The sequence below is a fragment of the Thrips palmi genome, unplaced genomic scaffold, assembly GCF_012932325.1.
Source record: "Thrips palmi isolate BJ-2018 unplaced genomic scaffold, TpBJ-2018v1 HiC_scaffold_19, whole genome shotgun sequence".
Classification (NCBI taxonomy): domain Eukaryota; kingdom Metazoa; phylum Arthropoda; class Insecta; order Thysanoptera; family Thripidae; genus Thrips; species Thrips palmi.
The window spans coordinates 8,039,020-8,060,032 of record NW_023144628.1 but is presented as its reverse complement, the minus strand read 5'-3'; the positions used below and the strand labels follow the sequence as shown (position 1 = coordinate 8,060,032).

The 21,013-nt window shown below is 54.8% G+C and overlaps 3 protein-coding genes across 3 annotated transcripts; all 3 read left to right on the top strand.

Annotated features, from left to right (window-relative positions):
- Positions 1-3,148: 3,148 nt before the first annotated feature.
- On the top strand, positions 3,149-5,494 carry LOC117645880 (aldo-keto reductase family 1 member A1-like). The gene is made up of 5 exons (XM_034386419.1): positions 3,149-3,312; positions 4,077-4,257; positions 4,543-4,975; positions 5,044-5,298; positions 5,374-5,494. Exons 1-5 carry the CDS (start codon positions 3,241-3,243, stop codon positions 5,417-5,419), a joined length of 987 nt encoding a protein of 328 aa, XP_034242310.1. The 5' UTR covers positions 3,149-3,240; the 3' UTR covers positions 5,420-5,494.
- Positions 5,495-12,934: 7,440 nt separating this feature from the next.
- LOC117645879 (myrosinase 1-like) lies at positions 12,935-18,272 on the top strand. Its single transcript, XM_034386418.1, has 11 exons — positions 12,935-12,979; positions 13,911-14,078; positions 14,297-14,442; positions 14,517-14,771; positions 16,425-16,599; positions 16,683-16,822; positions 16,956-17,022; positions 17,108-17,286; positions 17,438-17,575; positions 17,660-17,766; positions 17,851-18,272. The coding sequence occupies exons 2-11, from the start codon at positions 13,913-13,915 to the stop codon at positions 18,050-18,052; spliced, it is 1,575 nt and encodes a 524-aa protein (XP_034242309.1). The 5' UTR covers positions 12,935-12,979; positions 13,911-13,912; the 3' UTR covers positions 18,053-18,272.
- A 358-nt stretch (positions 18,273-18,630) lies between these two features.
- On the top strand, positions 18,631-20,852 carry LOC117645881 (peroxisomal membrane protein PEX14). The gene is made up of 5 exons (XM_034386421.1): positions 18,631-19,009; positions 19,099-19,257; positions 19,335-19,475; positions 19,554-19,786; positions 19,891-20,852. Exons 1-5 carry the CDS (start codon positions 18,953-18,955, stop codon positions 20,192-20,194), a joined length of 894 nt encoding a protein of 297 aa, XP_034242312.1. The 5' UTR covers positions 18,631-18,952; the 3' UTR covers positions 20,195-20,852.
- Positions 20,853-21,013: the final 161 nt, after the last annotated feature.

Sequence of the window (21,013 nt, the reverse complement as noted above, 5' to 3'; positions counted from 1 at the left end):
GCCTTGGCTGAGCACCTCAGCAACGACCTGCATGACGGTTGGCAGGAGCGCATGGCGAGGACGGCGAGGCGCAGCGCCCGCCTGATCCGCTTCTTCGTCACGTACAGCCTCATGTCGGAGATAGTCGTCCCGGCGATTTTCCTCGTGGTGCACCAGGGCTGGCCCGCGGCCATCGCCAACCTGCTGCTGTGGCCGCTGCCGCCCCACCACGCGGTGAGCCTGGCCGGTCTCTTTGAAAACACGAGTGGAAAGTTTCTGGAAACGAAAGGAAGATTCCTTTTTTTCAGGAGGCGGTGCATCCGTATTTGGCCAGCTCGATGCGTTGGATGGTACTCTTTCCGCAGCTCGTGTCCATGTTCTGCTCCATCCACTCGTACTACACGCTCATGCTGTGCCTGCTCGTCGTGTACGGCACCACCGCGGACCTGTTCGACGCCCTGGGACGGGCCCTCCAGGTTGGAGCGGTTTGGAGGCCCAGAACGGCAACCCTAGGACACAGTGCTAGGTCTCCCTTTGGTTGCAGGAGACGCGGTGCCACGCCCGCTGGCCCTGGCTGCAGGCCCAGCTCCTGCCGATGCTGCTCGGACTGGACAGCGGCCTGGCCGACGTGCTGCCGCACCTGCTCGTCACCAGCGTGGTGCTGCCGCTGCTCAGCACCGTCGAGGTAGGCGTCGTCAGAGAGGGCCCTCCGCCCCTAGGCCGAGCAGCCTGAAAGGTAGGCAGAAAGCAGCCATGGGGGCGAAAAGTGCTACTTGCCCTCCCTCAGGCCCGCTCTGGATCCACCACTGGTAATGGCCGCGCTATGGTCCAGGAGGAGGGGTTGTCCCGAATGGACGAGGCTCATCGCTTTGGCGCGTGCCTCCAGGTGGCGCTGCGTGGCGTGGAAGCGGACGTGTTCGCCGTGCTCATGGCCCCCCTCGTGCTGATGGTGTTCGTGCCCCTGTGCGAGATCGGCGACACGCTGGCCGCGGCGAGGCGCGGCGTCATGAACCGCGCGGCGGCCGGCCCGTGGCTGGAGGTAGTGTTCCGGATTGGGTGGGCGGTCAAAACCCGATGACTCCAGAGCGACTCTAGAACTCGGCCGGTGTATGCAGTGCCGCCAACAGACACTGTCAGCAGGCTAGCGTAGGACCTGAGCTAGCCCGTCGGCAGTGCCTACGGGCGGCACTGCATTCCCCGGCCGAGTTCTAGAGTCGCTCTGGAGTCATCGGGTTTTGACCGCCCACCCAATCCGGAACACTAGCTGGAGGTGCGCGCGTGTTTGGTTTGGGGGAGGCGGCCGTTACGGCACGGCCGGTGCTTGACGTCGTGTGCCGGGCGTGTGCCGGGCGTGTGCCGCAGGAGGCCCCGTGGCAGCGGCGACTCCGGTGCGGCCTGATGCAGGCGTCCCAGGGCGGCGGCGCCAGGCTGCGGGGCAAAGGCATCGGGCTGCTGAACCGGCCGACGTGCGGCAACGCCCTGCGCTCGTGGTTCAGCTTCCTGCAGGCACGCATCCTCCATCCGAACTCACCAGCCCCGTGAAAAACACCTCATATATTTCCAGTTCAAAACGAATATAAGTGCGTACTGAGTACACAGCACTAAACTGTGTACTTAGTACACACATAGAGCCGCATAGAGCCCCTCTGTACCTAGAACACACTTAGGTTTTAAGTGTAGTTGCTCGTGACATCAAAAATTGACTCAGCAAAATTGTCTTGTCCTAGGTCCTCGTGAACGTTCAGGGCAGGGGCGCGTCCAACTGAGTCCAACGCCCGGCCGTCGCCTTGCGTCGCACACACGCATAGCCGCCAGCTCACACACACTTGCTTGTCACACACACGCACGCACTCACACACTAACACCATCAGCTGCGGCCCGCCAAGTCCGACGCCATTCGATCTCGTATTGATCAGCAGCCTGATTCCGAATTGGTCGCTCTGTCCCTGTCGCCCTCGTGGGGCGTCCGAGGTGGTGCGAGAGAGACAGCCCCAGAATGGCTCGGCTGCCCTGTATCGCGACACATGGCGGAAAGTCCAGAGCCCTTATCGCCGCCCCGCGAGAGGCCAGCGCAGCAAGCACGCCCAACGCGTGGCTTGCAACAAGTCAAGCATCGTGGAGCGACAACATTAAACCTCTTGAGGAAACGTGCGGATTTGGCCTCATACCCAACTCAGTCGAGTAACCCGGCGTCGCCTTCCACGAACCGAACCCACTCTTCGAAGGCACTACCTTGTGATACCTGGTGAAGCCCTGCCAACTGTCAAGCCCCACACGCATTGCACAACGTCAGGCCCAAGACCAAGGCTGTAGCTGCACCTTCGCCTCTCTGCAGGTTGATTGGCTGAGTGGTAGGCGCCGTCGGTCTGTCTCTGTCCGGGCCGTGCCGTGCCGCACCGTGCCGTGACGTGCCGTTCTCCATGCGTGCGAGAGAGCGACCGCGATTAGACCAGGCAAGCGACTCGCGGGCCGTAGTCGCGGCCCCTCTGCTTTGCCGCTGCCACGCTCTGCCACGCTCTGCCTAGTCACGGTGAAGATTGCGACCTGTGGCGACACCGCTGCCAACCTTCCGGGTGCAGAGATAGACTCACAGTGCTGCCACATGCAAAGGCCTGTCGAAAGGGCCGCCAATCTCAGCCTGCTCACTCGGCAGCCTGGGCTCCGCTACGCTGCTTAAATGGCAGGCTGAGGTTGGCAACCCTTTCCTAGAAAGATGCGATGACTGGATGGACGTCTTGATGTTTTCCCAGGAGATCTTTTGCTCCGCGACGTCATCTGCAGAAATATACCACGGTCGTTCAGTAGGCTTATACCAACCTGCTCTTTCGATGACAGTGCATGTGATTCCCCTCCATTCCCTAGATCGAGTTTATACAAGGTTTCGCAATGCGCCGTGGGTCGATTGGGTGCGATAGCTGCCGATTTTAACTCGGTCTGCTCCTTTGGGCCTTGCGCGGTACTGTGCAATAGACTATTTCGGACAGCCGTCCCCACTGTAGAAGTGTTGGTCAGGCTGGCTGGGCCGGTGTGCTCTGCCGCGCGGGTCCTCCTCCCCTCCCACGCCTCTGGCCCTCCTCCCCGCCCCGCCCCGCCCGCGCCCGGCGGTGTTTTGGTTTGCTGCCGGCGTGGCGTGCGGCGCTGCCGGCGCTGCTCTGCCGGCGTCGCCTCCGAGTATAACCGGGCCGGTCTGCCCAGTTCTCGCAGCGCTCGCAGTTCGCAGCGGCCTCCTCCACGCATTTGACAGTGTGACAGTCCGACAACATGCCCAGCAAGACGTACGCCACGCTCCACACCGGGGCCAAGATGCCCCTCCTCGGCTACGGAACCTGGCAGGTAGAGTCTCCTTCTGCTCGATAGCCCCAAGAACACGAGACGCTCACCGTGACGTCATTTGATGCCAATATGACTGCTTTTAGTCAAAATTTCGACATTGACAACGTCGTTTTGACGGTCACATTGACGTCATTTTGACTTCTTTGACTTCTTCGTGAGCGTTTCGTGTTTATCGGAAGGCTGAATTCAAGTGTTGGTAATCTAAAATCCGGCAAACAAAAGCTGGCTCCTTTGAACGACGACAAACTCTAGCTTAGTTGTCCGCGTCGTAGCTATCAATTTTTGACTGTGGATGAGAATGCTTTACAAGTTCTTGTAATGTAATAGAGGAGGGGCATGTTTTGGGACTTCTACCCAATGCTGGTTGTTGTTGTTTGTAAGGAGAGCGGTTTTGGTCGAGTTTGGGCCCTTTTTACTTTGACGCGAGCAATAGAAACCACCTTGAATCCGTCCAGATGGCATATTTTCGAACCTGTTTCCCGCGCCGCATATTGCTGCACTGCGTTCATCGGGCAGCATATCTGATAAGACCTGGGCCACACTGTGTACAATGTACTCGGTACTTCAGCAAGAGCGTTTGCGCTGCCCAGCTTTTGATTCGTCTCACTTGATGTTATCTCCCCAATATTTTCCGCTGTTTTTCTCCATTCCGTGCCGATAACCGCCACTGGCGGCGAAACTAGGGAACAGCCTAGTGGAAGTTCCGGCAACGTCATCTTTGTCGTGTCGTGAGCTCATGCCGTGGTCACGCTATGCACGCACAGGCCGTGGAGGGCCAGCTGGAGGGCGCCCTGCACGCGGCCCTGGAGGCCGGCTACCGCCACATCGACACGGCGGCCGCCTACAGGAACGAGGAGGCCATCGGCCAGGTGCTCAAGGAGTGGATGGACTCGGGCAAGGTGAAGCGCGAGGACCTCTTCATCGTCACTAAGCTGCCGGCCGCAGGTGAGCTCCAGCAACGATTAGATAACGGGCTATCACCAGTCACCTGCAATGTGGGAAATTGCTGTGAAAATGTTTGTTCTTGAGATCACAATTCGATATGTACGAGAAGGAGACCTCAATTGAGCCGATGCGCGCGGTGAAAACTCAGTTGTAGCAACTCAGACGGCAATTCAGCAGCAACTGAGTCTTTCTCGAGCGGGCCGCTACGAATGAGTCTTTACCGAGCGCCTTGGCACAACGGACTAGGTATCGAATTTTGATGAACTGTGTTCTGTTGGGCTGAAGGCATCCGACCCTCCGGCCCCAAGAAGTGGCTGAGCGACTCGCTCCGGAAGCTGGGCCTGGACTACGTGGACCTGTACCTCGCCCACTGCCCCTTCTGCGCCAAGGAGTCGCCCGACGACTCCCCCTTCCCCATCGGCCCCGACGGCAAGATGAAGTTCGAGTCCGACACCGACCACGTCGGCATGTGGAAGGCCATGGAGGCCGAGGTGCACGCCGGGCGCGCCAAGGCCATCGGGCTGTCCAACTACAACAAGCGCCTCATCCAGAAGGTGCTGGACAACTGCACCATCAAGCCCGCCAACCTGCAGGTCGAGCTGCACGTGTACATGCAGCAGAAGCCCCTCGTCGACTTCTGCCACCAGAACGGCATCACCGTCTGCGCCTACTCGCCCATCGGCAGCCCCGGCTCCGAGAACTTTGTCAAGAACTTCGGGTGAGCAACACTCCTCGTTCGGTGGCACTCCCACTATGTCCCCACTGCATGACGCTCTCTGTGTTTAGGATCACGCTGCCGGACCTGATCAAGAACCCCACCATCGTGGAGGTGGCGCAGAAGCACAAGAAGACGCCCGGCCAGGTGCTGCTCAAGCACATCGTGCAGAGGGGCATCATCGCCATCCCCAAGTCGCTGTCCAAGGAGCGCATCCAGCAGAACATCGCGCTGTTCGACTGGGAGCTGAGCACGGTGGACATGGCCAAGATCGACGCGCTGGACCAGGGCAAGGCCGGCCGCATCTTCGACATGGCCTTCTTGGGGTGGGTGGCTCAAGAATCATATCCCATAAGAGGAGCGACGGTCGGCAGAATTTCATTCCCGCTCTTGTTTTCCAGACTCGACAGGAGCCATCCCGCGTACCCGTTCGGCGAGTACCCATAAGCAGCGCCGCCATCTTCTCCTAAGACTTGCTTTTTTTTGTATCAAAGAATAAACCAAATATGACTGTTCCCTGGACACACTGGGCAGCTTGTTGTGACCGCGTGACTGTGCAAATAACTCTCGGTTATTAGCACCTCCGACGCCACCGCTCGGCGCTCCGTCTCCCTACTCCGACCGTTCGGCCACGTTCGGCTCCATGCGGAGATGTGACGGGAATTGTCGTGGCAAAGGCGGCCGCCGCTAGTTGCGGGCCAAGCTCAAGGCCGCGAAGAGTCGCGTCGGTGGAGGGGGTGCCGCCATGCCGTGCGCTGTGGTCCTGGGTCCCGGCCCACCACGTAGCTCCCGCAGCTCCAACTTGTGGCGCTCTGCCCGTCTTGGCGGAGCCAAGCCGTGCCGCGGCAGCAGTCGACTAGTTGACCGTGCCTGTGCAGTTGGCTGGCTTGGCGGTCTCGTCCGCCTGGAACTGGATCACCATGACGGCGTACGTGACCATCATGCCGGCAGCCTGCCGACAACACAGCACTAGTCAGTGGAAACTTCAACCCCGGCTTGGAGGAGCAGTGCCAGGGGGATGGCCGCCACCGACGCGTACCTTGAAGGCCAGTCCGTGGCCCGCCTCGACCACGCCCAGCAGTCGGATGCACACGCGCTCCTGGGCGAGCTGGTCGGCGAACAGGCTCAGCTGCAACAGATCGCGGCGGCGCTCGTCAATGGACAGACGCTCCTCGAAAGCGTTTAGTGAAAACTCGAGGGAAACTGTCGACTTGATTGGGTTGTGAACCATGATCACCTCGAGGCGTAGATCAGGCCTCGACCTCTGACTGTCCCGGTTGATGAGCTGGTGGACAAGGCGCAGGGCGGAATTTCCCTAGGAGAGAGGAGTTCTGGTTGCTGTTTGCCTTCGTCTCATTGCATCGTTGTAGTGTGATAACCAACAATACCTGATTTTCCATCTGGGAGGCTACGTGCATGAGCGCAAGCGGACCGGCCGCGTGTGACAGAAAGTTCAGGAGCGAAATGAGAAAAGGCCTGCGGTTACAAAAAAAGAAATTGTGATTTCGAGACTGGAATAGAAATCTACCAATCTGCCTCACTTTGACAAAGAGAAAGGGCGTTTACCAATCGATTCCGACTTGAATGGATCTCATGATGTCTGTGATGCAGAACATCATGTTACACATGCGCAGCGTGAGTGACGCCAGCAGCGAGAGCCCGAAGCACCCACTCAAGTCGTCGGCCAGGATGAAGACTTGCTTGTGAGCGTCGCGGAGGCAACTCACCTGCAGCAGCAAGTTCAAAAGTTAGGGGTTCCAACTCAGCCTTGGGTTGGCTTCACATCCGTCGCTTGGAGGATGCCACCACGGCGCAATCACTCTCCAAGAATTCACTCGCTCCGGCGGCAAGCGCCTGCAGGGTAGGCAAACTCGCGTGCCCCCGGGCATGCATGTGCCTGGGGTTGCCTACTGCCGACTTCACAGGCGCGCACGCCAGCGCGCTCGCCAGCCACGGGGGAGTGTCTCCACAAGCTGGGACAAGTTGGCAACCCTTTCCACACTGGTGCATCGTGGAAATTTTCCGCCACTTGTGTGTGGGTGGCAGCGTCGCGGCGCGCTGTGACTCGCCTTGTTAGCGACGTTCACCCCGTCGTCGCTGCCCTGCCGCAGGTCGTCCAGGAGGTCGTGCAGGCCGGCACGCAGGCCGGCGAACACGCAGGCCAGCTTCCGCGCCGCCACGAAGAAGACGGCGACCTGCATCGCGTCCAGGATGTCGTCCGCCACCGAGCCGTACAGCAGGACGCTCGAGACCTCCAGGAACTGGTAGGAGCGCTCGCGCTCGAACTCGCGGCTCACCTTCTCCTTGAGCGCAATGGAACCCGATGAGAGCGCGAAAATGGAATGTCACTCTATGAAGTCAGGGTAATCCAAACCTCGAAAAAAAATGGTATTGTGACTGTCCTCACAATTTCCTTTCTTTTTAAGAAAAAAAAACACGGATTTGCGCAAAACCAAGACAATGTCACGTATGTTTCCAACCTTTGTTTACACATTTTACTTAATTATACCATTGGTAAGAATTTGTTTCTTACGGTGTAAAGCACCCGGGCCCACTGCCGCGTGACCTGCAGGGCGACGGAGAGGACCGCGGGCAGCACGGCGACGACGTCCCTCCGGCCGGGACAGCACTCCCGCCAGACGCGCTGCGCCTGCCGGGACGGGACAACGGGAACAACGCAACGGCGTGCTCATCCAAAACGACCCCGGGGTGTGTTTTCAGCGTGCTGTTTTGAGCCAGCCTGCGTTGTGTCCGAACCTGGTTCAAGACGTCCACCAAGCACGCGTTCTGGGAGTGGAGCACGGAGCCGTACAGGCGGATGGCCGACCCCATGCAGTTGGACGTGGCCGACACGACGCCCACCACGCCCATCGTGTTCGCCAAAGTGTTGAGCGGCTGGTCTCCAAAATAGAAACAGACGTAAGTCTGAGAAGAGTAGTAGAGGCAGCCATGACTACTGTCTCAGTCAAATTATGGAAACAAATTTTCATCGGGAGGAGATAAAAACAATTGGAAATAGAGTGCTACCAATACCAACAGCCCGCCCACTGACACCTAAAAAAGATTGCCTCTTGCACACCCGCTGATGCGAAACAATGACCTAAAGGGCGGGCCACCTTGAGGCTGTCGTACACGACGTGCGCGGCCAGGGCGGTGAGCTGCACCACGCCGGAGTAGACGTGCCACGCCCTCGACACCCGCAGCTCCGCGCCGTGGGCCTCCAGGGGCGCGATAACGCTGAGCCGCAGGAACAGCAGGGCGGACGGGGACAGCGCTGGGGGAAAGGCGAAGCAGGAACGGAGTCGGTTGGCGTGCACACCGAGGCCACCGCGGCCTCCCCGACGGCCTCCTCTCCTACCTGCCGGCTCCTGGCGTTCGCGGTCCCTACCGTCACGGTTGCGACCCAGGCGCACCTCCAGGGGCATCTCCAGGGTGTCCACGCTCTCGGACTGGGTCGACCAGGCTGCCAAGCCTAGGCCATTACTGTTGCCAACTTTACGCTTATTTGGTGTGCACCGTAATCTGACCTCCACCAACCTAGTTCAGGCTGCAGCCCTGTCATCCCCGTCGTCGCCGTCTTGCTGCTCCCCACGACGCGGACGGTACGCATCGTCGCCGCCCCCGGTCTGCGGCCGCCTCTGAGCGTCTGTGGCAGGGGGTAGGCGGCCGCGACAGACAGACACTCTGCCCTGAGCCGGCCCGCGAGGTCAAGAGGTTCCGTGGGGAGGGGCCCCCGTGAGCACTGCGCAGATTAATTTAACCACCTGGCCCGGCGGCCTCGGCCACCCGGAAGGCAATTGGGGTAAGTGCTGCAGGCCGTCCGGGGTGTGTACTGCGCTGTGTTGTGTACTAGTGTACTCAGGGGCAGGAAAATGCGACGCGACGACAGCAATTGCGTTCATCTGATTCGCCGCAAAATCACGGCATTTATTGGCGTGCTGCCGCGGGAAGTGGCGTGGCGTTAGCGGCTGCGCTGTCACGCTTGGAGCAACCCGTCCGTGTCCGTGCTGTTCGCGGGCTTGACGCAAGCTACCCATCCTGTGGTGCTGGATGAGATGACAACCTTATGATGTGCTGGTACGATTGCCACCGAGGGGGTAAACACGCGCGTAATTCCCGTAAACGTTATACCATTTTGGGGTCAATATTGTAACAAAATTGTAGCATTTCAATGCCGTTATCAGCCACGTAGGCTTTTCACGATCTCTTGAAGTGTTTACCCGCTCGATTGCCACTCTGCTTCGTTTTTAGCGCTGTTGCGCGGTTCCTCTAGTCATTACGCAAGCATGGATGGAAACAATGAAGAATTAGTTGTGACAACCCAAATGTCAGATCAGATAAGCTGATAAACTTAAAGTCAGTGGCTTAAACCAATCGTTTCGTTATATAGAAACTAAAGCGTTTGTTACGACAGCTAATTTTTGGATGTATCAACTAATATGTTCTCTGTGGCTTCCGGCAACTCGTGGTAACTAATCTGTTTTTTCTGTGACTGAAACCTGTCCTCGGTACGTGATTCCTACCGAGCTGATCCCCAGGACCCGCAGACTTTGCCGCAGCACCTGGATGGCGACCACGAAGACCACCGGCGGCACGGCGAGGACGTCCCTCTGGCCGGGGCAGCAGTCCCGCCAGACGCGCTGGGCCTGCCGATAACGAGGACACTCATTCGCACTCTTTCCACGAAACGGACAACGCCGTGCTCATCCGTGACGTCATTGGGGAGAGTTTGTCACCCGTGACGAACTTGAAGGGACGTTTCTTGGAGACCAGACCAACTTTCTTGCCTGCCATACAATGCGCTTTCTTTCAATGCGTGTAAATGTGTTCGGATTATATTTTTAGGTGTTCTCTGTCCCGCTGCGAACCTGGTTCAAGACGTCCACTAAGCAGGTATTCTGGGCGTTGAGCACGGAGCTGTAGACGCGGATGGCCGAGCCAAGGCAGTTGGACGAGGCGGAGACGACGCTCACCACGCCGATCGGGGACGCCAGGGAGTTGGACGGCTGGATTCACGACAAGAACAACTCGGTGACGACAACTACAGGCATTTCATGATTACGGCTCGGTCTGGACAAAGTCCCGCCGTTCTTTTCAACTATTCTTACATCATACTTCCGAAACGCCGACTGCGTCAAACTCAAGGAGCTCAAATTGATTTACATAACCGCCAGATAGTGCGACTAATGCTGGGTCTTAGCCTGGCAGAGACAGCTAAGACTACAGCTTCGCTGTACACTGAACTAAAGGACGGGCCACCTTGAGGTAGTCGAAGCCGACGTGCGCGGCCAGGGCGGTGAGCTGCACCACGCCGGAGTAGACGCGCCACGCACTCGACACCCGCAGCTCCGCGCCGTGGGCCTCCAGGGGCGCGATGGCGCTGAGCCGCAGGAACAGCAGGGCGGTCGGGGACAGCGCTGGGGAAAAGGCGAAGCAGAAACGGAGTCGGTTGGCGCGCACACCGAGGCCACCGCGGCCTCCCCGACGGCCTCCCCGACGGCCTCCCCGACGGCCTCCCCGACGGCCTCCCTGACGGCCTCCCCTACGGCCTCCCCGACGGCCTCCCCGACGGCCTCCCCGACGGCCTCCCCGACGGCCTCCCCTCCTACCTGCCGGCTCCTGGCGATGGCGGTCTCCACCCTTGCGGCAAGGCGCCACCTCCAGCGGCATTTCCAGGGGCACCGCCGCCGGCACCTCCAGCGGCACCTCCAGCGGCATTTCTTGGGCACCTCCAGTGCGCCCTCGATCTCGAACGACCGTAGAGACCAGGCGGCCGAGCCTGGGTTATCGCTCTGATGCTTGTCGCCAACCTCCCGATGCTGCGGCGCCTCGCTCAAGGCCTCGCCCTGCTCGCTGTGCGCCGAGAAGGAAGCCTGGGTGGAAGGATCTGCAGTTTCAACTACATTGAAAAAATATAGGTTTTTTGTAATGTTAAACTTAATTTTTAAATACTTTTTTTCATACTTTAAATTACTTTAATGTATTGTATAATTGCAGGTAAAGTGTAGTTCAACTACAGTTGAAGTGTAGTAAACTACAATTAAACTGCAAAAAAAGTACCAGTTATTTCGGACAACTATAGTTTTTGACCCAGGTTGTCCTAGTCTTCAGATCAGTTGACTATAGTTCAAAGTACAGTTTTACTGTAGTTTAGTTACACAGCCAGAGTTAGTTCAAAAGAGAAGACAATCTGCAGTTTGAAATTTTGGTTCAAAATTCAAAATTTTTAATTTTTGAACCTTGTTTTGAGGAGACTCTTCCTCCCTCTGACCCCTTAGGTGATTGACTTCGTGTTAATTGTGTGTTTTGTTTGGATGTTGCCGGGAGTTGAACCTCGGACCCATGGCTTGTGAAGCAGAGGCCTTGACCACTGCACTACTGAGCTTCCTTGAGGATAGGGGCTTGGCTACTCGACCACATAGAAAGGCCGGCTTTCCTCAGGAACTAGAATTTAACTGCTAGAAAACTACAGTTTTACTATAAGCCACTCTGTACTAGGAGTGAAATTCACTTGTCCTAAATGTAATTTATAATGAATTTGTCTCAGAAACCAAGACACCATGGAGTGATTTAATTCAGAGAGCCTTCAAGGTCTTAATTTTCAACGACTGGAGTCGTTACCTTTTTAACTTCTGAGACGCACTGTCCTATAATGCTTTCTAGTTTTACTTGTGTCTGACATTTTATCATCCAGTCATAATGAATTTGATGCCACTTAGTTTGACCTTGTTTGGCGACAAGCTGGCTAAATTTTGTGGCTTGTTGATTTCCACGATACTTTGTCACATGCTACCTGACCAATACGGAACATTATAAAATAAGCAAACAGATAACCAGATAGTATATTAAGAATTGGTTACATCCAGCCATATAGGTTTTCATATGAAAGTTTAGTCGTGTCTTCTAAAAGTCTGCAACGTCAAGTATTTCAACGTAAACCTTTAAAAGAAATAACTGAAACTTCTAAGAGATATTTCCTTTTCAATCCTTATATTATTTTAATCACTCAATGTAATTGTTTTTGTTTCTTCATTTCAAGTTGCAGTGCTTGACATCTTAAACTATGCCTTAATCGAAAAATTACTACAAATTGTAGTAAACATTCAACTAGTTTGTCATTGTGTAAAAAGGTATGAGCAGAAACTTTATTTCCTTTGTAGATCCTGCTGCAGATATAAGTGTAGGCGGATCTTCAGTAGTGGACTATTAAAGTAGAGTAGTATTAAAAAACTTTTAACTTCACTTTTTAACTACAGATAGTACTTAATACCTGGTCAATAAATAGCAGTTCAGTTAGAAAGCAGTTTGCTTACACAGCAAACTACAGATCCATAAGCAAACTGAAACTGGACTTATTCTGCACTTTGTTCTTACCAAAAACTGCAGTTCAGGAACTGTAGTTTTGGCACTATAGTTTAAACTGCAGTTTCACTACAGATCCTTCCACCCGGGAGGCGACTTGCCGCTCGGCATGGCCCGGCCGTTGTGGATGGCGGCTTGAACCTGCTCGGCCAATCCGTCACATCGACCTCTGCGACCAGCACTGCTGAACCGAGCCACCCCACGCAGCTCTACGCGGCACTACGCCAATCCAACCCGCGCGCCAATCACTCCAAGTAGTGCTCCGAGGCGCTCGGAGTCGCGGCGGGGCGGCGCGAGGCGAGGCGCGTAGTGAGAGGGTCATGGTGGTCGAGCTTCGCGGCCGCTTCACCCTGCATACCATCATCTGAGTCATCTTCGCCTGCAGTCTGAGGCATCCTGCTTAGGTGCGTCACCCCGGGACCAGGCTGCAGGACCATGCCGCTGCTACCGTTGACGGCCTGGCCGGCCTTATCTCAACGAGGATCTCACGGACTTCCTATCACTCACGTCGTCACAGTGGCTGGTCGAGTGGCCGAATAAGAGGCCTGGCGGACACCCTGTGGGGCGTTGACGGCGACCGACGGCCAGCCCCGGCACTCTCCGCCCGACAGTCGGCCCCACCGAGTCGCACAGGTGCAGGAGCAGGTGAGAGCGGCACCGTCAAGTCTACGTCAGGTGATCCGCACTGAGAAAAATGATTGAATGGTGGCATGAAACCTTTGGTTCCTAGCATTAAATGTCGATTAACCAGTCCACTTTTTGGTGGAAATCAAATACTTCGATCTCGATGGTAAAAGTTTTTTACTGCAGGCCTTAAACGCTCATGGTGCCATAATCAATCGTGTTTAATGCACACGCCTAAACAAGATCGGTTTCCGTAATTGATTTCCGATTCATCTCTGTGACCAAACAGGTTCCACTGCCGATATTTGCAGTCAAAGACACTTGCGGGAATGACGTCACATGCCGTCTCAACACACACTGGTTCTTCTCGCCTCCCCCAGTTGTCACGGTAGCTCAGTTGGATCCGTGCCTGGAGGCTGGATGGTAAACCGAGATCGTCCGGGGTTCGATTCCCGGTTGGTGCGTAACCAGTTTTCCCTTGCACAGTTCATCGGAAACTGTTTACAGCTTATTACTAGTAAGGGAATGGACTGCGGGTATCGAATACCGGCGGGAAAGGGATCGCTCTGTGACATTTTTACAAAATTGGGAACCCATTGAACGTTTGAGCACAGTAATGGATCAATTCTTTGATACTTATTGAACTTGATTTAAGGTCGTCGTGCATCGAATGAATTATAGTGTTGAAAGTAGTTTGAGGGCTGGAACCAAACACGCTGATCAAACTGCTTTGAGTATCTCCATCAAAGGTTTGACCAGTTCTATTTTCATTGAAGTGTTCAAGCCTGGGAGTCAAAGTTTTCATCTCATGAGTCAATCATTTTTCTCAGTGCGGCTTTACGAAGCTAGCAGACCGATTCGGAAAGTCCATACCGCCACTTAATGCAAGTGAGACTCTCCGAATCAGCCTGCAGGGACTGACGCGGTGTTAACGCAGTTGACAACGGTCTAGGTATGGCGGCAGCGATGCAATTCTTCTCGCGGCTGGCCGCGCTGGCCGTGCTGGCGGTGGCCCTGTGCCACGGCGCCGCCACCGACGACCCCTTCGCCGTGCCCAACGGCCTGCTCATCGGGGCGGGGGTGTCCGCCATCCAGACGGAGGGCGCCTGGGACGAGGACGGTGAGTACACTGTGAACCAACGCCACGCCACTGCAACAACATCGGCGTGTGCTAACACAACAAAGTTCGGCTTACATAACGCTCCTTTCGTTATCATAATCTTTGGCGAGCGCTGCCTGCGCTGTGTCCGGGGCCTCGCTTGTCTGTCCGAATTGGCGCGTGATTTGACCGCGGTCTTTGCTGACGGACGACGTGTTTTTGGGTTGGGCTCGGTGCAGGGAAGGGTGAGAGCGCCGCGGACCACGTCCTGCACACGGGCAAGCTCACTAAACTGGGCTTCAGCAACGACTCGCACCAGCACGACGTGGCGGCCAACTCGTACCGCCGCTACAAGGATGACGTCAAGGCCGCGGCCGAACTCGGGGTGCGTTTTGCGTTTCGCGTTTCGCGCGCACCGCCAAAATAGTCTGCCATACTGACGCGACGATGCGATTCCAGCTCAAGTTGTACCGCCTCTCCATTTCGTGGTCCCGAGTGCTTCCCGACGGCGTCGCGCGCAACGAGAAGGGCATCCAGTACTACCACGACCTCATCGACGAGGTCCTCAAGCACAACATGGTGCCCCTGGTGACACTGTACCACTTCGACCACCCGTGGGTCCTGGAGGACCAGTTTAAGGGCTGGCAGAGCGACAAGATGATCGACTACTTCAAGACGTACGCCAGCCTCGCCTTCAAGGAGTACGGAAGCAAGGTATGTCGAGGGTCTGGGCGGGGCTGTTCATTAGACCTACCTCACAGTTGACCTACCAATATATTTATTAATAAAAATATTAATATAAATATTTGAATAAAAATATGGGACTATAAATAATAGTGTTATAAATATTAACAAAAAAAGGTTGACCTACCCCACAGTTGACCTACCCAATATTCTTATTATAAATTTTTTTGAAGTATCGTCTACTGTCACTGGAACACTGTCACGCTTCACCTACCGCGACGTCATCGCGCTTCCCCTGCCGCGACACTGTCGCGCTTCCCCTGCCGCGAGGCCGTCGCGCTTCCCCTGCTGCGAGGCCGTCGCGCTTCCCTTGCCGCGACACTGTCGCGCTTCCCCTGCCGCGAGGCCGTCGCGCTTCCCCTGCCGCGACACTGTCGCGCTTCCCCTGCCGCGAGGCCGTCGCGCTTCCCCTGCCGCGACACTGTCGCGCTTCCCCTGCCGCGAGGCCGTCGCCCTTCCCCTGCCGCGACACTGTCGCGCTTCCCCTGCCGCGAGGCCGTCGCCCTTCCCCTGCCGCGACACTGTCGCGCTTCCCCTGCCGCGAGGCCGTCGCGCTTCCCCTGCGCGACACTGTCGCGCTTCCCCTGCCGCGAGGCCGTCGCGCTTCCCCTGCTGCGACACTGTCGCGCTTCCCCTGCCGCGACACTGTCGCGCTTCCCCTGCCGCGAGGCCGTCGCGCTTCCCCTGCCGCGACACTGTCGCGCTTCCCCTGCCGCGAGGCCGTCGCGCTTCCCCTGCCGCGACACTGTCGCGCTTCCCCTGCCGCGACACTGTCGCGCTTCCCCTGCCGCGAGGCCGTCGCGCTTCCCCTGCCGCGACACTGTCGCGCTTCCCCTGCCGCGAGGCCGTCGCGCTTCCCCTGCCGAGAGGCCGTCGCGCTTCCCCTGCCGCGAGGCCGTCGCGCTTCCCCTGCTGCGAGGCCGTCGCGCTTCCCTTGCCGCGACACTGTCGCGCTTCCCCTGCCGCGAGGCCGTCGCGCTTCCCCTGCCGCGAGGCCGTCGCGCTTCCCCTGCCGCGACACTGTCGCGCTTCCCCTGCCGCGAGGCCGTCGCGCTTCCCCTGCTGCGAGGCCGTCGCGCTTCCCTTGCCGCGACACTGTCGCGCTTCCCCTGCCGCGAGGCCGTCGCGCTTCCCCTGCCGCGAGGCCGTCGCGCTTCCCCTGCCGCGACACTGTCGCGCTTCCCCTGCCGCGAGGCCGTCGCGCTTTCCCTGCCGCGAGGCCGTCGCGCTTCCCCTGCCGCGAGGCCGTCGCGCTTTCCCTGCCGCGAGGCCGTCGCGCTTCCCCTGCCGCGAGGCCGTCGCGCTTCGCCTGCTGCGAGGCCGTCGCGCTTCCCCTGCCGCGAGGCCGTCGCGCTTCGTCGCTCAAGTCAAAAATATAGGGTAGGTCAACTGTGGGGTGGGTCAACTTTTTTTGGTAATATTTATATTACTCCTATTTATATTCCCATATTTATATTCTAATATTTATATTAATATTTTTATTAATTAATATATAGGTAGGTCAACTTTGAGGTGGGTCAAGCTACATAGACTCGGTCTGGGGGAAGGACGGGAGAGGAGAGGAGGCTGGGAAATCCGTACCGCCCAAACACGGCGTGTGGTTTGAACTCTGTGATGTTGCAGGTCAAGATGTGGATCACCATCAACGAGCCCAACATGTACTGCACGTACTTCCCCAGCCTGTTCAAGGAGGCCGGCATCTACACCGACGCTGACATGGACCACTACGCGTGCATTCGCGTCTCCCTCCTGGCCCACGCCGAGGCCTACCACATCTTCAAAGACGCCGGTTACGAGGGTACGCACCTAGCGTAAGCTGACGGTTGTTCGACGATAAGTGGCTTGGTGTAACGGATCGTGGTGCGGCTTCGCGGCTTGCAGGCCAGGTGGGCTGCTCGGCCTTGCTCATGACGGCGCGGCCCAACTCCACCCGCCCCGAGGACGTGTACGCCGCCGACGCCTTCAACCAGGTGTCCGCCGGCGTCGTCCTCAGCCCGATCATCCACGGCGACTACCCAGAGGTACGCGAAGGCGGGAACACCGCTACCCCGCAAGCTTCTGGTCTCTTCCGCACTCACATGGGGGCCTCCGTTTGAGTACGAGAGAGGCAGAGAGCGACGGAAGCTAACGTAGTGGCATGTGGCCGGGTTGCAGATCGTGAAGGCGCACGCGACCAAGCAGTTTGTGCCGTTCACCGAGGCGGAGAGGCAACGAATCACAGGTGGGAGCAAGAAGCCACTACGGCGGACACTTGTGCGAGGCGCGCAATGATTCACCTCGTGTTTTTGTTTCTTTGCACGTCTCAGGCACCGCAGACTTTATCGCCATCAACGCGTACTACGGGATGATCGCTAGCTACTCCACCTCCAGCTTCAACCCCTTCATCCACATCCCCGTCATCGGCCCCTTCATGTCGGACGTTCCGTTCGTCTTCGTGATGATCGAGGGCGTCGACCTGCAGCACATGATGAGCATGTTCAGTGTGGTTGGTATCAATGCGCGAGGCGCGAGCGAAAACTTTAATGGGTTGTCCCTTCCATTCCTTCCAGCCCCTTCCCTTCCTCCCTTCGGGCCCAAGGCACCCAAGGCCAGCCAGAGCCCTCAGCCCGAGAGTCATGCGGATGCCTTCTTTGCAGGTCGAGCCCGACGCAATTCGGTCGGCGGTGCTGTGGACTTGGAACGAATACAAAATGCCGGTGCTCATCTCCGAAAACGGCTACGGCGACATTTCGAACCTGGGCAAGAAGGACCGCACTCGCGGCGTTTACCACAGTGTAAGTACCGGGCCGGTGGTGGAGTGGGATAAGCCGCGCCTATCTCCTAAGTGTAATCATTGTCTTTCCTCACTCAAAATTCAGGCTTTCCTGCGCACCCTGGTATCAACGATGAAAGAGTATAGCATCAAGGTGATCGGCTACTGCACGTGGAGTTTGATCGACAGTTTCGAGTGGAGTGCCGGATTCGGGTACGATGCGAGCTCAGCGGGCCTCGTGAGACACTGATGTTGACCTTGAAAAAATGAAATTAAAATTCGGCTATGTCTGTGCAGCCGGCCGTTCGGGCTGATCCACGTCGACTACGAGGGTGGCTCCCTGGAGCGCTCCCAGAAGGACTCGTCGCAGTTCTGGATCGAGCTGGCCCGGACGGGGCGGATCCCCCTGTGGGAGGAGGAAAGGCCATCTTCGGCGGCCACGACGGCGGCAGCGTCGGCCTCCCTGCTTCTACTGGCGCTGGCTGCCAACCTCCTGTGAGACCATTTCGACCACTGCAACCACACTGCAATCAGACGAGTACGACGCGAAGGGAGGGAGAAGGGAAGGGACGGTTGAGTCGGTTGAGTCTTGGGGTGCGATCGTGAAATCCGAGAGCAGAATCTCTGACAAAGACGATGCCCTTAAACGTCGCGGGAACTCAACTAAAACATCATGCCCAGTCTTCCATCGTGTGTCATCTTTGGTGCCGCTGTCCATTACTTTTAAGGATTAATAAATAAATATAAAAACAAGTACAATAAATTCATTTTTCATATCATTCACTCCTCCCCAGCCTCCCCATCCCCTAACGATCTTTGCGAGTTTAAACTCCAACAAGAAGAGATGAATAATCGTGAAATAAGCTTACTCCACTTCCCTTCTTCCTTCCTCTCCCGGAACTGCCCCAACGCCTGTACACAGCGGAGTGTAAACCACCCCATGGAGATGACCACACGCTCGACTTGTGTGTCTGTTGGGATGCCTACCTCAGCAAGAAGACATGTGAAGACATGCATGAAGCGTCCTGAGCGATTTATCATATTCACGCAGTTGTGGTTGGCAACGAGTTTCTCATACCTTTGTGTATGTGTGAGTGTGTTAGTGTGCGTGTGTTAATGCTGACCAAAATAAAACGAATGCTGTAAAGAAGTATCGTCGAAACTTGCGAAACCCGAAACTAAAACGGAGAGCTCACAGACATTAGTTGAACACCGTGACTCGACATAGTTCATTGGGATGCTAGTCGAGTACCGGCCGGTGACTCAGTTTCTCTATCTATTGTGCGGGCAATATTCCTGCATTGTCGTCTCTTTGTTCTTAGTTGTTTACTTTCAAACTAGATATTAATTTGTTAAGTGTATATTTGTTGTTTCGTTGTTAAAAAGAAACTCTATAATAATGGCAACATCTGAATCGGGAATTCCTGCAGCGGAGTCATTGCCTCGTGAAGCTTTAGTAAGAAACATTGAAACCCACTTAATCAGACCTTGTTTTTAGTTTACTTTGAAAACTAATAGCAGCTTTGACTTATTCTGTTCTTTTAGATAGATACTGCCATCCGGTTTCTTACTAACCCCAATGTGGTGGATCGGCCTTTTCATCAGAAGCAGTCGTTTTTAAAAAGCAAGGGTATGACGGATGAAGAAATACGCATATCATGTGAGCGTTCCAATGTTCAAGTTTCTGTTCCCCATCAAAGTCAGGTATGATGAATGCTCCTGCGAACAAGATGCCACCATTTCTTCTTTGGGGCACAAAGTGATTGACTTTTTGTTTGTAGGGGTCTGTCATTCCTATGTATGGTGTTCCTCAACATGTTGTGGTCCCACAACAATCAAGTGTATGGATTCGCCTCAGAGATTTCATGCACACTCTTGCTCTTCTTGGAGGCTTTGGATATGTCATCTATTGGATTTATAAGGTAATGTGAAAACCTGATATGTTCATAGGTTGATTTAATCAAGAATTTTCTTTATGAATTTTATGTTTTAAATTGCAGTCTTACATCGAACCTTTCCTGTTCGGCCGCCCTAAACCAAAGAAATCTGCTGAGGAAAGCCTTTCATCAATCGAGGAAGCTGTTACCAACGTCAGTCGTAGCACTAGTGAGTTGAGGTCAGAACTCCGGTCCGAGCTGAGCCGCATATCACATGAACGTGAATCAGGTGCTGTTCGAACTTTGGCAGAAATCAAATCTGACATTGCAACAGTTAAAGGACTTCTTTTGAACAGGTACTGTTTTATTTTGAAAACAGGTTTGTCAAAGACTCCTGACACAGACTCGATTGAAGTTCATTGAAAACTAATGTTCGCAAATCTCAATGTTTTTCTTGCAGACAACAGTTTCCAAGTGCTCCCACCACTGCTACACTAAGGACTGGCCTAAATGTGAAACCAACTATTCCAGCATGGCAGATGAGTACTGAGCAGAGAAATAGTTCTCAGGAAGATCAGGAGCAGAATGGCAACAAGGTTTCACAAGGGGCAAGTAAGTCACTTTCTATGGATTCATCAGATGTCAATGGCCATAGTACAGCTGCCAATGAAGATAATCTCCTCAATGAAAGTGACACTAATGGAAGTTCACTCAGTTCAACATCTAATGGCAGTGCCCTGATGTCAGAGGTGGTGCCTGAGTGAAAGCAAAAATCTACATGTATATCAAACGTGAAGCCTACCTATTTCACCAAAGTAGTAACACTGTTTATATTTTTATAAAATCATGTTCCATTTTTTTCTAGTAACTAGTCACATGAATCAACTAATACTAAGCTCATTGTTGGTTCAAATTTTAATTTCTCCAAGACTTTTATGGTGAGGGTAATTTACATGAAATGTAAAATATTGTTGTGTTGAAATCAAGTTTTAACCATTTTAAGTTCTTATTTAATCCCTTGATCAAAGCATAAATCAACGTGTTTAAGCCAGTTGTAGGATTTGTTTCTCAGTGTAACTGTATTTATCTAATCACTCCAGCTGTTTTATATATTTTTGTAAAGTGATAAATTGCATTCCTATGAATTAATTCAAAGCTGGTGAGGGTGGTATTGTTGAATAATTCTTGTATTTGGTAGTTGTTTTTTGCAATTACTTGCCTGTGTTAAAAATGTGAAACCTATTGCCATTATGGTACTTCCAATTTTACTGTTTCAACAGTCCTGTGCTCAATTCCTTTCTTTAATGCCACACGGTCCCCTCTGAAAATTGATCAATTTAATGAAGTTACATTATTCAAATTTGAGGTGTGAACCTAGTGTGAATTATGGAACTAAATAAAGCAGGGGTGTTTTGAACAAGACTCATGAAATATACTTTCCTCATTTATTAGGAACATCATACAATGACAGATGAAACAAAGATTTTGCAAATACTGCACCTTCAATGAATGTGTCATGATAATTCTGATGCAGAAATTAGCATCACACTCAACAGGAATCCCTTCTCCTAACCATTTTCAAA